A 16530-nucleotide genomic window follows, 5' to 3' on the forward strand; every position below is an offset into this window, starting at 1 on the left:
ACATCTCAGGAAAGATGTTAGAAAACACACATTCATCCTGAAAAGCTTTCTGCGTTCTTTACACATTGCTAAATCAGGTCTGCATCTTGGCCTTGTTGTTAGAAATAGGTTAAGATGAGTGTGACACACACATGGTAGCCTCGCTGCACCGTTTGCACTTGAGAGCATCATTTTGTGAGAGGAGGCATTGCTGCTTTCCACCTCAGGTAAAGCATCTAATTGGACCAAAACAAGCAACTACCCGTAAAATCCCAGATAACAGTTCGGAGGCTGGAAGACGTCGGAGCTCCGTGCACTTTGGGTAACAAGCACATGGTAATCATGTGCAAAAACGAAATATCTCAGATAGCTTCTGTACAGCAATGAAATCTTCCTGGTTCTTGTTTTGCTGCGGGGTTCTAATAAGAAAAGAAAAAATTATCCATCATTTCCAAAAAGAACTAGCATGACAAGTTATTCAGTTTGTTTTAATCATGATAGTTTTGCAGCATTGATTGTTGAAACTGTTTGTATTCAAAATTGTCCAGGATTTTTAAAGAGAAATATCACAACCTATGTAAGCCATACCATTTCTCAATCTTGTCTTTTAACTTTTATTTTTACTACTTCTAGCATAGCCACTAAACAAGGTTATTATAGTTAACTAAAGCTAAAGAAATAACAAAGACTGAACTTGAGAAAACATTTTTCTTAATTGAAATAAACTAAAATAGTAATTAATTTGAAAATTATAATTGGGACTTTACCGTGCGTTTATAACACTAGCTAAAACATGATGAAATTATAGATATAATATATACTTTGTTTCGTGTTTATAAATATATTCATTAGCCTTTCACACTGATTGATATTAAATCTTTTCCCCCCTACAGTTTATGTCGGCAATGGACAAATTACGATACTCCATAGTGACAAAATGTCCACAGCAAAAGTGAGGAGAAAACCCCACAGCCAGCTGCTGTTCAGCAATAATTTAATACATTTTTTGAAAATGATATCTTCTGTTGCATATTCATTACCTAACTGATGTACAGTGAACCCTCGTTATAACGCGGTTCACCTTTCACAGCCTCGCTGCTTTACTGAGTTTTTTGTGCATTTTTTTTTTCACAGTGCATTGTGTTCTGCGTCCTGATTGGCTAAACAGCCTCCGCGCTTCTTCTCTACCTGTGTGCCAATAATGTTGGCATTGGTTGGTATTTAAATATACGTAATACAGCTTGGCAAATTTTGGCAAATATTTTGCCCAGAAGAAAAAAGAGCAACAACAACAACTACCGATAAATATGTTCTTCTCTCGAAAAAACTCACCTGCACCACAGGCTTTAGAAGAAAATACCACCAGAGAGCGAAGTCAGGCTGCAGCGTCACAGTCAGAGGAAGAGTGAAATATGCCAGTCACAATTTGTCTTACTGTACTTCGTATTGATGATTAAAATGATTATTTTACTGTAGTTATTTGTAAGAAAGCGTTATATTTGTTTTAAAAAATTCTTGGGCCTGAAAACAGATTTTGTTCCTTGGTTTCAATGTAGAGTATTTAATTATGCTTTATAATAATTGTAAAAAAAACTACTTCATGGATTTCCCCTATCACGGGCTCTTTTCGGAACGCAACCCCCGCGAAAAACGAGCTTTTTTTAATTCTGCACCTAAAAATTTACCAAAGTATGAAAACTACTTCTATAACTGTTAAAAACTAAACATATAATTTATAATACTTAACAAAAACCAGGAAACACATTCTAAACTGAATTACACAAACAAAAAGTCACAAAATAAATATAAACTAAAATAAAATACCCAAAACTATTAGAACTCTGCTACTAAACTAGCAGTAATAGAAAGTAAAATAGTTGCTTTTCATGTTTTAGTGTCTAAAACCAGAGGTTTGATCAACTATCTGCATTATTGACAAACTTTGACTATACCATAGAGGCCGAGTAACCCCAGCATCAACAAAGGCACTAAATCAAGTTTGCTGTTTGGTGCAGAGCCCCTTGTTTATTTACAGTCATTATGATTTGCTATGATAAATTAGATGTGTGCAAAGGCTTCAGAGATAATTGTAAATAACTATAAGCTATAAGATAGAAAAAAGACATCCAAGATAATTTAGTGGACTGTTTGCTGACCCTAACTAACTTCTGTAGCTCATCATCACAATGACAGTCTGCAATAAAGAGAGTTAGTCTAAGAGTTTACCAACGTGACTCAGGTCACTGAGAGTTTGCCATCCAGACTGTGCACCTGAAAAGGTGATTTCTTTCCTCCTCTGGAAACATATTGTCGGGTCTTGTTAGAATCTCTGATACAAGAACACAAAGCTGCAGCTTCATTGCACATGAGCTGCTCATTCGATTGCACTTCCTTTCCTTTTTTAGAGCTTCTTGCTGGATAACTCAGCCAGTGAGCAATTCTGCTGCACCGAAGCAAAGGCCCACTCCAGGCCGGGAGACCCTGGCCCGTCCGAAGGGGTCAGAGTGACTCACGTTACGTTGAAGAGAACAACAGACAGGATGAGTAAATGGGAGACAGACTGACGTTAGTAAAAAGACAATAACTCTTATTTAGGATATTTCTGCCGTACACTGCCTTGTTTTTCCATCCCTTGAACCTTTTTTTTTTTCCACTTTGCCGCCTTAGAACTGCATATTGCATTGTATTGTATGTTGATTTATTGTGATAGGCCAAGACAGTATACTGCATAATTGTAAAGTGGAGAGAAATTGTTCAAATATTAAGCAAATAAACCCAAATGTGCAGCAGGCATATGCACTCAGCCCCTCTGAGTCAAGCTTCAATGACCTTCATTGCCTTTTTCCTTGAACCATTGCAGTGTGTTACATAGAAACTGTGATAATGTACTTCACAAAACCCAACCTCACATAAACATTAAAATATTTTTATAGAATACTATTCTAATCTTTTACACATTTATATTCCTCTCAGATGGAACAGTGAAACTCTTGAGTGAACTGCATCTAAAATTGATTGAATTACTTTCAAATATACAAAAGAGTTTCATACCCTGGTAGGCGTGCAAGATGTTGGAGGCCGGTCCAAAGTTCTGTTGTACCTTGCACAATTATTTTCAGGCCATGATTGTGCAACATTTTTATTTAAAATCTGAATTGCATCTATATTTTTATTATTGATTTAAAATGAAAGACTTCAAGTACAATCTGTGAGCTACTTTAATGTAATGTAAATTTTTTGTGTGATTGTTGGAGCCTGGCAACCCGATGTGGACTTTGTAGATTGCTGAAAACTTCCTAAACAGTCAACTAAAATAAAAAATTTATAAAAATGTTAGTATATGAACAAGTATCTTTTTTATAGCTATTTTTAAGTATGACTCTCCCCCTCAGGTACTATAAGGTACTATATAAATAACATTCTGTATAAATACTTAATTTTCTGAAATTTATGGATGTGGATTTACTTGAGATATTGTGCTCTAATATTTCAAAGTGGTTTTGAACAGCAGCTTTCCAGGCTTCTGGCAGGTTGAAAGAAAAAATATTTTAAATATATATTTTAGGGATTTTCGACTCTTTCAAAATGGTTATTTTTCATCTTTTGACAACTTGCCAGTATGGATTTGACAAAACCCTGGGGTAATAAATAAATGGATTGACAAAGTGTGACGAGGCTACCTATTTAGAGTCTTTGGAGTCGTTTTGTTTTCCGTGCAGTCTTTTGAAAGCAGCACTTTTTAAGGCAGACCTGGCAGATTGTGCAGCCTGTTGAGGGATGTTGGGTAACTCATACATCTTGATGTCGAGCAGATTGCACTTAGTGCGGGATGCACCTGGCATGCCTGACCTCGCTGCCCAAGGCTCCTGTGATTAAAAACGGGCATCCGTCCAGAACCCTGCTTTGAGGTGATTAGCGGGTTTTTTTCTGCTGCCTTGGAGAACTTTGTCCTCATCGCCACGAGAATCGAGAGATTGATTGATTTGTTTGCAGAGGTGCCAAGATTCTTCCCAGCATTATGATGTGAAATTATGCTGTTATTGGAGGCCCTGAAGAACAGAAGGATCATGTTGCAAAGTAGACTTGGTGCTAGGGATAAGTTAGTGAGATACTGTTGGTTTAAATAAGAGATCATCATCTAGTATTCCTAGATGATGAAGTAGATGATGATACTACTAGAAATTGTTGTGAAGATACATTTCTGACAATTTCTGACATATTTCTTAGACCTTTAAAATTCTCCAATTCCAATAGGATTTAATGAGTACTCACCAGAAGTTGTACTCTTTAAAGGTGACCTACTGTGCTTCCTTGAACAGGTTATGTCTATGGGTGACGCAAAACATGTTCATTAAATGTTTAGCACAAAATCATTTCTAGGTAATGAAATTTTAGTCTGCTCAGTTCTGCCTATATTGAGTTCCTTTCAGAATGAGCTGTTTTAGGGCCTCTTGTCACTTTAAGTCCAAATAAGCTGCTGCTGGCCACGCCCCTCACCTCAACGTTTACACTCGTGTGAAAATAGCTGCAAACAGATGAGCAATTATATAGCCACACATCTTTGAAAAGCACAGCCCACAAGAATGTAGCGAGTGATTTCGGAACAGTAAGTCAACAACAAAACATTTCTTTTCCAGCAGCCATTGTACAGTGCATAAAACCAATAAAGCTATTAGATTATAGAACATCCAAATCTGAGTGTCTTTAAGTCTAAGATTACTCTGGACTCATTTATAGATTCATTTATAGATTAACATATTTTCATATATGTACTGGTTATTTTATTTATTTATTTTATGTTGAGAACATATTTCAATTACCTACAATATCACACTTTTTTATACATTTTATATTGCTTATGGTTAAATTTCTATTTGCTAATATTTAACACTTTGAATGGAGTAGCTTCTTAACAAATAAGCAATTTGTGATTGGGGATCAATAAAGTATATTCTGTTCTAAAATAGTAGTTGACCAAATGTGCTGGACCTCAGCTTGGGTTGCTAGGTAACAGGCGTGGCTTTGCGGAGCAATGTGTAACGTTTCATTCTGAAGGCTTTGAAACTAATCAATGTTTTTTTTAAGCGGTTGGGCTGTTTATAGAAGCAGTAAAGACCCACATTTTGCATAATAGGTGCCCTCTAATACATATTTGGGTGTTTTTCTTTTCTCTGTCCAAGGAGCACTAGGGACAGCGATGCAGATGACGATGACGACGACCGGCGAACGAATCGCGGGTGTGCCCTCCAGTACCAGCGGGCCGTGGTCAAAGTGCTGACCCAGTTCCACACCACTTCCACGGAGGGAACGGATCAAGTCATCACCATGCTGGGACCAGACTGGCAGGTGGACGTCACAGACCTCGTCCAGGACTCCCTGAAGGTGGTCGACCCAAAGATCGCAGAGCTAGTGGACAGGACAATTCTTGTGGGCCTGGAGCTGGGCTCCACTGTGCTGAAGGTGAACCAACTCATACATTAGTGATGAATGCAGCTTTATTGTTAACTAAACCCAATTAAAACCAACCAGTATTTATAAAATATATTCCTTTACGAGCTCCTCTGCCTGCTCTCAGTTCTAACTTTAAACAGTGAATCAGAGCTAGAAGGTGGGTCTTAGTGCTGTCAATCACCCTCTGTGTGGCGCTGCTTATCTTCTTCCCTTCTCTCTGCTATGCTGCAGCTAGCATAGCCTGTCATGAACTCTCAGGCTAGTTAGCATAGCCACTGATGGCGACTAAGCGGTTTTGCTATAACAGTATTTTTTTCACGAGCACTTGTTCGCACATGAGCATGATTGACAGCGCTAAGACCATCCTCCTGGCTCTGATTGGTTGTTATTAGTCAGAAGTGATGCATTTCTTCAGACTACAATAGTAGCTCAGGGAGGAAGTGGAGAATAAGATCTTTTTGTACAGATTATGTGACTGTCACTGTCAGTATGACGTCTCATCTGTCCAAAGAATTCTTTCCCAACAGTATTGGAGATTATCAAGATGTTTTTGGAAAACGTGACACAGAACTTTTTTACTCTTTTGTGTCAGCAGTGGTTCTGGCCTCAGAACCCTCACCTGGAAGCCATTTTTGTCCAGGCTCTTTATTGTTAAATCACAAAATATGACTTTAACCTATTCAACTGAGGGGTTGCCGAGGTTTAGATTTTCTTCTGCGATCTTGTAGATGAGTCCTTAATGTGATCCTGGAGTAATTTTGGTAGGCTGGCCACTTCTGGGAATGTTCATTATTATTTCATATTTTCTCCATTTGGGAATAATCGCTCTCTGTGGTTTGCATCAATCCAAAAGCCTTAGAAATGGATTTGTAGCCCCTTTTCAGACTAATAACTGTCAATTGCTGGATGTTTATCAGTTCTTGAGGTGGTGTGTTGCTTTTGTTCTGAATTTCTTGGTGTTATTTTTTTTTACCTACTTCATGATTTTAGATACGTTTTATTTAAGTGATTTTTTGGTTCTACATGACTGGTAGTCATCAGGTCAGTGTGTGGATATTAAAAGTGAACATGTGGCAGGTAAATTACAACTTAACATGGAAGATAACTATATTTTCACACCAAGCTAGTTTGGATCGTTTTTAACCTTAGTAAATTAAATCATCATTTGAAATTAGCTTTTTTTGCACTTACCAATGTTTGATTTTTATAATATGTTTTTTTAATAATGTGAAACATTTAACTAATCATCTTGAAGAGAGGGAATGCTTTTGCACGACACTGCAGGCTCTGGTGGCTTTGAGGGGAAACCTCACGGCACTTTTCTGCATAATGAGGATAAAGTAAAATTCATGCATGCACCTTGATGTGAAGGAAGTGGAAATCTTTAAATGCTTTTTAAGAAAGTCCCCAGAGAAAAGGGCCGCATTAGGTAGATGGAAAACAAAACACTTAAAGACTCTGTCCTCTAAGTCCCTTTAATGACATAAGTGATATCACTTAATGCTAGTTGAGCATCTCTGTCTTTGAACATTGGATGAAAACTGGAGATCCTTTGAATATTCTAGTCTTATATAATTTAAGTTTGATGATTATTAAAGGGGGCTTACTTAGCAAAATTCACATTTTGCATGTTTTTTACCTCCATTTGGGTCTCTACTGCTTCTAAAAAGAGCCTAAGCACTTAAAGAAAACATGAGTTCATGTTTTTTAATGTCTGGAAAATAAGACAGGGGTTTTGTTGTTGACTTTCCATCCAGAAGGCACTTGCTGCACTTTTGTTGGTTGTGTTGGAGGCTCCACTTCTGCTTTTCAAACACATATGGTTATACAATTGCACATCTGTTTGCAGCCGTTTTCAACAACTTACTGGGATTTAAAGAAACCCTAAAACAGTTTATTCTGAAAGGAGTTCAACATAGGCAGAACTGACCCGACTAAGATCTCCTTGTCCAAGAATGATTTTGTGCAAAATAATCAATATATAATAAACATGTTTTCTGTCACCCATAGACCTAACCTAACCTGTACTAGGGAGCCTTGTAGGTATAAAATTTAAGGGTTTGTTAACGTCAAACTTGGAGCAAAAATAAATTCCAGCTTATTTTGTGGTTCTGGTTATCATCTTAATGTTGAAAAGCCTGCATAGTTAGTGATATTTTAGGACAAAGTGGCATAACAATAGATCAAACTGAACAACATTAGCAAACAGTGAGAGCTGTTTTGAAAAACGGCAACATTTTAGTCAAACTGCACAAAGCGAGAGCTCCTTAAATGTTTGTGATAATCCCTCATTATTGAGAGAGTCTCACACACAAACTACATCAGCTGCCGAAGACAGGCGATAAGCTGTGATGGATGGCTGCAACACATACTTTGGGAGGTAATTATAGTGTTCATCTTTGTTTTCTCTGCTTTCCTTAGAACCGTTGTTTGATTGCTTGTTTTCTTGTCTTGTCGTGCCATCCTCCCTAATCTCAGCAACTAATTTGGTGACATCGGTGTTGGAACTGAAGCCAGTTCTAATAGTATCAAGAAGAAGAAAAATACATTTTCATAATTTTCTGTTCTTTCTCCACATCTAATCTGTTTATATTATGAAACAGAACCCCAGCCCCTGTAAGCACGCTCTGCTGCTCCCCTGCATGTTGATGCTCCAGGTTCAGAGGTCCCTATAAAGGAAGCAGCAGAAGTTATTATGCCGAGGCTGTGATTTACAGGTGCTACAGGTCATTTATGGGGACAGAGATAGGTAGCGGTTGGTGAGAGTTTTGATCACCCTGAAAGATCACAGTTTTAGCCTGTCGGGGCGGAGAGTTGTTGCCTGATGGATGCCTTCCATCAAAGAAATAGGGAGAAAAGATGTGCCACTAATCCATCACTTTAAATGAGCAATAGCTTGTTTATACTACGTTGAAGGGTACATAAATAATTACGCATCAATTGAACAGCTGATGGTAAAACCTGCCTTGCCGACTCAATTTTGACCCAATAAATCGTCCAAATAAGATGTCAAGAAATTATTGCCTGCTTCAAAAATCTTTGGAGGATTTTCAGCTCACAAATTTTCTGCTGTTTTGTTTATCCAGTCAGGTTTCACTTAATTAATATAATGAATGTTTCATTTTTTTTGTCTTACCTTATGATGCAAACTTTTAAAGATGTCTTACTGTCCTGATGTTCCCTCTCCCTGAGCACATTAAAAAAGTGTGTTGGTTTATCAGAAATTAAACCAGGAAAGGTCTGTATTTAAGTGTGGACATGGACACTAAAAGTAGGGCTGATATAAAAGTTGAGAATTTAAAATCTACAGTATTTTCAGTATTTTCTGTGGAAATTAGCTCCAAATTAGTCATAGAAAATTTGCCTCTTGGCCTATTTATTTTCTGTAGAGCATATGTAAAATATTGTAAAGAAAATTTGGCTTGTTAATTTTAAATACCTAGACAGAATGCTGCTTAACACACTTTTGGGTAGCATTTGGAAAGCAACCAATCCAGAAGTGCCATTTATTTTTCTTTCTGCTGATTGGCTGTACCCCTAAGATTGGAGATATGGAAAATTGTAGTTATTATCTTTTGTGGTAGTGCTAAGACATCATATTGGGGTTTAAACTATTAAAATTATAAGCACTAGGGTTCTCACGTATTAGTGGATGTTAACTATTTGCAGACAACTATGGTTTGCTGAGGGTCTGCTGTTTACACAGCCAATTAAAGTTTGAACTGATGAGGTGGAGCTCAGGCAAAGATAAAGATTAATAGTTATATGATCATAAAGTTCTGCCTAAATGAAAGGGAAAAAAACTGATGATGATGAGATAAACTTGGACCTTTGCATTCACATAATAAATTAATAAATCAGCCTCCTAATATTAGCAGCAAAGTTACCATGGAGCTCAGATTGTGATAAATATTAATAGTTGTATGATGCAGAGTGACAGTAAAACCTGATGACACTGCATTACATTTTTGGTCAACACAGGAGGCAGATATGAGTGTATGCTTTTATTGCTTACATAAAAGTAAGCAATGCTTTTATGCTTGCTTTTATGTAAGCATAAAGTAACTAGCGTAATATTATTTTAATCATTAAATGAACAAACTTAATTTATTTGATTTGTTGATTAAATTAATTAAGTTTATTTAATTCTGAAATAAACTTTGTATGGAGCATATGTTTTACTGTCAATAACCCAACACCAGATGTTTATCTCCAAAAGAAACACATTTGAAAGAAGAACCTGCAAACATTTAGCATCCTTCAAGAATAATACAGCAAATAAAATTAAGTTCAGTGTCATGAAGCGGTGTGGTGGAGTGGTGAGGCAGAGGCAGCGGACCCAGGTAAGATGAAAATGATTATTTTAATGGTAAATAAGTCCAGTAACAAGCAGCAGGCACAAGGAAACACTGAGGACGACTAGACTGGACATTGACGTTGACATAAACGACACAGAAGCTAACATTGACGAATAATTGACGAGGACCCGACGAGGAACAAGGAACACAGGTGGAGTTAAATACACGGGAGGGTAATCACAGAAACGAGACACACCTGGGAACAATCAAGGGGAGGACAGGACAACGAAGAGACTTAAGGACACAGAAAACTCTAAATAAACACAGATCCTGACATTCAGTGTCTCTGGTGTCACAGTTGGATGTCTTTCCACCTTAATTTAAGTCACAGTTCCCAGCAGAACAATAATCCATTATAGTTAACTAAGACCATCAGTGGCCCCTCTCACAAAATTAAGAATCCAGCTGCTCTAAACTTCTCCTTTCATTCCTGCTTCTTATTTCCCGGCTGGCAGGCCACCGAAAGACGTCTTGCAACTTCAATACATTAGAAAATGTATTTTATAAAAGGTTTATGTATATGTGAACTGTAACGCATTTTTTCTCTAAGCAAAAGTGAAAAAAATCTAATGAATAGTCTTGCACTCATTTGAGGATCAAACGTGGGTTCTGGGCTGTATGAGAAGTTTTGATATGAAGTTTAATTCTTTGTGAAGCATGTCAGAAAACCTGTACGAAATCAGTTCATTTCAAATAGCAAATCAGATCAAGAAAAAAGTGGCAGAATCTTTGCATCATTTCACATATATAAAAAAGTTTAAAGACAAATTGTTTGGTGAACAGAAAATTCCAAGAATCAGAGAAACCTGGTGGGAGACGGAGACTTAATCTGAAGGATTAAGGATCTGAAGGAGAACTAAGAGGCCAGATTTGAGCAGAATTCACTGTTGGTCCTCAAATCAGAGATTATTCCTTAATATCTGCCAACATATCTCATCCACAGACAGACAGCAGAACAGAAATAAACTCATCTGCACAATTCATTCAGCTTTAGATGTACAAAGTTTGAAGTTTGTGCTTCATCGTTTATGTTTAAGCTGACCCACAAACGTCTGGCTAAAACAATGTGATAGTGCTCTGTCAGCAGCAGTAGGAAGACGTAAAGTCTTGAAATATTTAAGTTTTACCATTTGCCTCTCATACAACTGCAGCTAAAATATATATGCGAGCATCTTCCTAAGTGATTGTAAACATGCTAATTCTTATTTGCCGCCTGTCCTCCTTCGTCTTCCTCCGACTATAAACCTTGACGTGTTCAATAAATTTGAAAGAGTCCCAAGAAGGCCGTTGCATCTTGGAGACTCTGCTGCAAAGCTCTGCAGCTGTCCAGGGAACTCTCTTACCATGCAGGTGGTCTGCAGTGGCTTATTTTGCAGTTGGACCATCTGCTTACTTTGCATTTATGAGAAGCAGTACAACAGCAGGGAAGTCCAAAGCACGGTAAAAGTTTGTCATTTTCTTCTTGCATTTCAAGTAGCTACATTTGTATTTCATCAGAGCATCCTCTGAAAGCAAAGCACTTTGTTTTGTGAGACGCACATTAAGAGGCACGGTGCATCTTTGTGCTCGTCATTGTTAATTATCTTGATGGAAAGCGTAATAAAATGCCCGTCATTTCTTCAGGATGAAGGCTAGAGCTTCCAGCAGACATGCTGCACTCAGGTAACAACGACCTGCCATTTAAGACCACATAAATAAAAACAGGACAAGTTTCATGTTATCAGATCTGTTGTGTCTTAAACTGCATGTTCTTTTGGGACTTTATGTAAATACAGCACTTTGAAAATGATCTCACAGCGGCACGTGTCGTTTCATAATACTTAAGCTCTGCCTGCATCTCTAGACATTATAGATGTATACAGATAAAAAGTTCTAATTGTGATTTCTTTTCTCATTTTACTGGAAGCATTTTGTGCTTTCATGCACATCCCAATATGTCGATATGTCTTTTGTAATGTCAAGGACAAAGGTTCAGCAGGATCTCTGTGTTAAAAATTAATACAAGGCCACAAGACTATCAAAATATGGTCAAAAATATTGTTTTCAAAAATAAAAAATACAAGCCTAATTTCCAAGTTGCATAAATATGCAATATCCATTTGTAAAGTTACACAGTCAATATTAACAGCAATAACTATATCATTTAGCCTTTCATGGGAGAAAAATAGGGCTTAATTTTTCAAAGTCCTATTTTCATTGTTATTTATGCATTTATAAATATTTAGCTCCTAGCTAAATATTTAGTTGGCTAATGAAATGTGTAGCTGAGAGAGAAATATTTAGCTTATGAACTAAATATTTAGGGAGGTTTCTGCTCAGCCTTCCTCTGTTAGAATGGAAGTGTAACACTGTTGGTCTACTGCTGCGGAGAATCTTGGAAATGTAGAGATTTAGGATAGTTAGCAGAAGCTGAAGGAGTCTGTGATGGAGGATTTTTTTTTTCTCACGAGGAATAAATCTCTTATTTACATCAAACCCTTTCTTTTTAAATTCGTCTTACTAATTTGGGCTCTGAAGATTTATTTTAACCTAATAAAATAAATGGGATTTTATGAAGTTATTATTTGTTTCAAGACACCAATGAAAGCCGCGGTGGCAAATTCATAATTTTGCACAGACACAAGAAATTTCTGTTTTTGTCTTTTATTTGCATTTCACAAAGAGTACATACTATATTCCTCTTGAAACAAGTTTTTCTTCCAAAATAAGTGAGAATAGATGTTTGACTTAAGAGTCATGGAAAATATTGTTTTTGATTATTTATATTCAGAGTACAATCCCATTTCCAGCAGGCAGAAGCTGTCTGAATGCTCTTTATAAACTAAGATGAAACCACATCTTCATCCTGGTAGTCCCAGGAGGAAGCAGGGTGGGGAAAAAAAGACTTTGACTCAGGGTGGCTTCATATATCAAATTCTGTTTGATAAGATTTTGCATTAGACCTTGTTTTGCAACATGCAGGGCAAATCCGGTCTCTCAATTAGCCTGAAGGGCATTACTGCAGCTCGACTCTGACTACCAGAAACTTTTGTACCAAGTCTCACGGAGCACAACTCCAACTTTAAAGCTGCAAGATTTACATTGGTCTAATTAACTTTCCTGAAACTCGCAAGTTTGAATTTTCTTAAGAGCCAAAAGCCTACAGCAGAATAATGATCCCTTCTGGTCTGCTTACAGTTTTACTTTGAGTTGATGTGTTATTGGTTAAAGGTGCATATGTAATATTTATTAAAAAATATTTTTTACATATTTGTTAAAAACTGTCTACATGTTATGAGACGGATAATATGTGAAAAGACTGATTTCCTTCACCCCGTTCCTGAGCTACTATTGCTGCCTGAAGATAAAAAGACCCAATCATAGCCAGGAGGAGGGTCTTAGTGCTGCCAATCAACATTATGTACTCGCTGATAAATGTGCTAATGGTGGAGAAACAACTTTCTGTTACAGGTCAACAGTTTATCAGCAATAATCGGTGGCTATGCTAACTAGCTTAAGCATTCATGACAGGCTGTGCTAGCTGTGATTAACAGCGCTAAGACCCGCCTCCTGGCTCTGATTGGTTGGTTCTATATAGACCTGGGAGAAGCCAGAGGAGCTAGATTTTTTTTCTTTTAGATTATTAAACTGTCACAACATAGTGACAGTTTCAACAAGTATAAAAAAAAACAATTTTTTTTCTGCAGCTTTAAACGGTGACCCGTCTCCACAATTAACAGCAGGAACATGTTAACTCAGCGTGTATGAATGAACTTTCAGCTGATATTCTGTAGCGACTTGAAGGATGACTTACAGGAAGCGGTGTCGGAGGAGAGAAACGCAGAGGTGCATGAGAACAAGGTGACATAGTTTGACGCTGTATGCGTGAGCGCTCAACCAGCAGAGAGTCTCAGCTGGTCGGCGTCGATCTGCTGTTTGGGCTCATCATCGATCTTCAGTTTCGCTTCAGCATCAGTGAGATTTTGCATGGGTTGAGATTCGCAAAGCGACAGACGAGTTTTTTGTTTCTGGAACAAACCAAACGAGGAACTGGAGCGGAAGAAGCTAACGGACCTAAACTCATAACAACATGAAGACAGAAAGGAATGCTAATGATTTAGTTATTCAGGAGCCTTAAATCAATATTTTTCATGTAGTGAATCTTTGGGTGAGAATCTGTGTTTGTTTTCATGGAAATTTTAAAATGATGGTTATTAAGTCTTTATCACCCACATTTGTATCAAAAGTTTCTAAGTGAATCCATTACATGAGCTAGTGGTGTTCAACATTGGCAACTTAAAAGTTTTGTGGGTCACAAAATTAATTAAGAATATAAATATGAATTTTTTAAAATATTTCAGACAATCAGAAGATGAATGGATGGATAAATACATTAGTCATAATACTCCGTCGTTCTCTCAGCTGTTTCTTTTAAGGAGCCAACAGACGTCTTTGCACCAACTCAGCTGTAACGATGAACCTGACCATTTAGCAAACAGTCGACTTTATTTGAGAATGTGTAATCGAACTCTAATGCGGACAAAAAAGCCAACGCTGGTCTGTCTAAAAACCTCGGCCTCGGTTTGGTTGAGGTGAACTCTGGTCCGGTCTGAGTGCATATGAACACCCAGTGGACAGAAGACCGCTCCGAAAGCAGGACGTGAACTACAACGCAGGACATTCTGGATAAATGCTATTTCTTGTTGCAGTGCCCCAATGGCCAGCGGGTCGGCAGGTTTTTCAAAGGCTTTGATTTGTTTGAGATGGCGCAGTGTGAACGCGAACCACACCAGCTGAAAATATGACAAATGATGCAATTTTGGTTGCTAATCGAACCAAGTCTACCAGAACTTCAGGTGTGAACACATCTTTAGTTTTTATTGATTTTAGCCACAATAGGAGTATATTTCTATGCACCAATCCTTAATAGTGTCTCGCTTGTGTCTTGTACAAAGCCAAACACACTGATACAATTCTTCTAAATAAGAATGTAATATGACCACATCATTTTACATGTGTTCAATTTGGAGTCATGATTGAGCTTTTTATCTTATTTATGCCGATGTTGTTCCAATCAGCAGCTCTTCCTCCCCAGAACGCACCCCATCCCAAAACAATCTGGGTTTTTTTTTGTGCAGACGCTCTGGGAAACACGGGAAATCAGTAACTGTGGTAAAAGAAAATGAGGCAATCTGAAAGAAAATGAAGACCAAATTGCTTGCACTTCATCGGCACGCGCTCCTCAGAATACATCACAAACAAATCGTTAGCAGTCAGGGAGAGAGTCCCTCTCCTGGGTTTTCATTTTTAATGTTTCAAATGCTCGTTTTAAGTCTAATTTCCGACAGAACGGAGCAGCTTTCGGTGTAATATTTTAAAATCAGGAAACTGCATCAGTGCCAGGAGAGTAAATAATAAACTTCAGCATGCTGTTGTGTTTTTGTTCAGATTTTTTTTTTTAATCTCTTATTCGCTTGTCTGAATAATTAGCTTGAAACTTTGAACATTGGCTATTAGAAAACCTTTTCTACATTCACTCTTGGGTGTTTCACTGAACTCCAGCATCTCAGCCTCATTTTTATACCAATTATTAATAGATTTAAAGCTGACAGCCTGAATTTATTTGAACACTAAAGCCGTCCCAAATTTTCTCCAGCTTCAAACAATTAAAGTCCTATTTTAAACTCAAACTCTTAGATCATGTTGACTAAACTGTTTATAGAAAAACATTTTATGTCCCTTTCACATAAAGTTGTGCAAATGAGCTCATTTCCTGTGGGTGGGGATAAAACTTCATCGTTTTAACAGGACAAATATATTTATTTAGTGTTGTATGTTGTAAAAACCAACGTGTGGAGATGTGATAATTACGTGATCAAAGGCAGCTCTGTGGAAAGTTGAATTCAGGGCATAGTTATAAGATGGCGAAGCTGAGGCTTTGGATTTAACATCAAACAGGAGTTAATAAACACAATCTTAACTTACATTGTTACATAAATGGGTTCCAATTTGCCATTTAATAATTAAACAATCAATGGACTTTTGGAGCAAAATGATTTAAATGAATAGTTTGATTTAAGAGAAATTTAAAGTATATTGGTATAGTTAAAAAAAAATCAAAATGAGCTCAGACTGAACCAAACCAGGTAAACGAGAGAAAGCAGCGTAACGAAAATCACTTGTGAATGTGGGTGAGCTTTCACAGGAAAATGGGTCTGAGCTGCGAGAGTTAAACAACTTCCAGCTGAACAGGAAATGGGTCCTGATGCTCACAGGGTTCTTACAGCATAATGTCAAAAAGCAGTCATGACAGCCCCTCAGCTCCTTTTTACATTTGGGGTGAAACTTCTGACAGAAATCCAGAGGAAATAATCAAAAACAACTGGTGAAGTCAATAAGAACAATATAAGGAGGTAGAAATGTGATGGTGAGTGAGGAAGACTTTAATGGCTAATAAATCACCTTCCTGTGTTGTTACAGGACTCGCATCGTTTCCCTGTAGTAAGTCTCAGAGAAAAGCAACTAGAAAAGATGGTCTAGATAAAGTTTAAAATGTTGAAACGTGAAACATTTCTAATTAAAAACAATGTTTGAATCTTTTTGGGGTGAATTTTGTTAAAGACGATCTCAGAGGGAAGTTTAAGGTGCAACATGTAATTCATTGTAAGAGTTGGTTTTGTTTGAATACTGTAAAAACATTCAATCTTGCCAAGTATTTTGTCTAGTTTCTAGTGCAAATATTTTAATACACTTGAAATAAAGC

At 37.3% G+C, this 16530-nt stretch overlaps 1 protein-coding gene across 2 annotated transcripts in view; it reads left to right on the top strand.

Annotated features, from left to right (window-relative positions):
- tmem132e (transmembrane protein 132E) overlaps positions 1-16530 on the top strand; it is a 441890-nt gene that overhangs the window by 406696 nt on the left and 18664 nt on the right. For both annotated transcript variants that reach the window (XM_023342404.1, XM_023342403.1), the window contains exon 7: positions 5160-5439. In XM_023342404.1, coding sequence (XP_023198172.1) covers positions 5160-5439 — 280 coding nt within the window. The remainder of the gene's footprint in view (positions 1-5159; positions 5440-16530) is intronic.

This window comes from Xiphophorus maculatus, chromosome 11, assembly GCF_002775205.1.
Source record: "Xiphophorus maculatus strain JP 163 A chromosome 11, X_maculatus-5.0-male, whole genome shotgun sequence".
Taxonomy (NCBI): domain Eukaryota; kingdom Metazoa; phylum Chordata; class Actinopteri; order Cyprinodontiformes; family Poeciliidae; genus Xiphophorus; species Xiphophorus maculatus.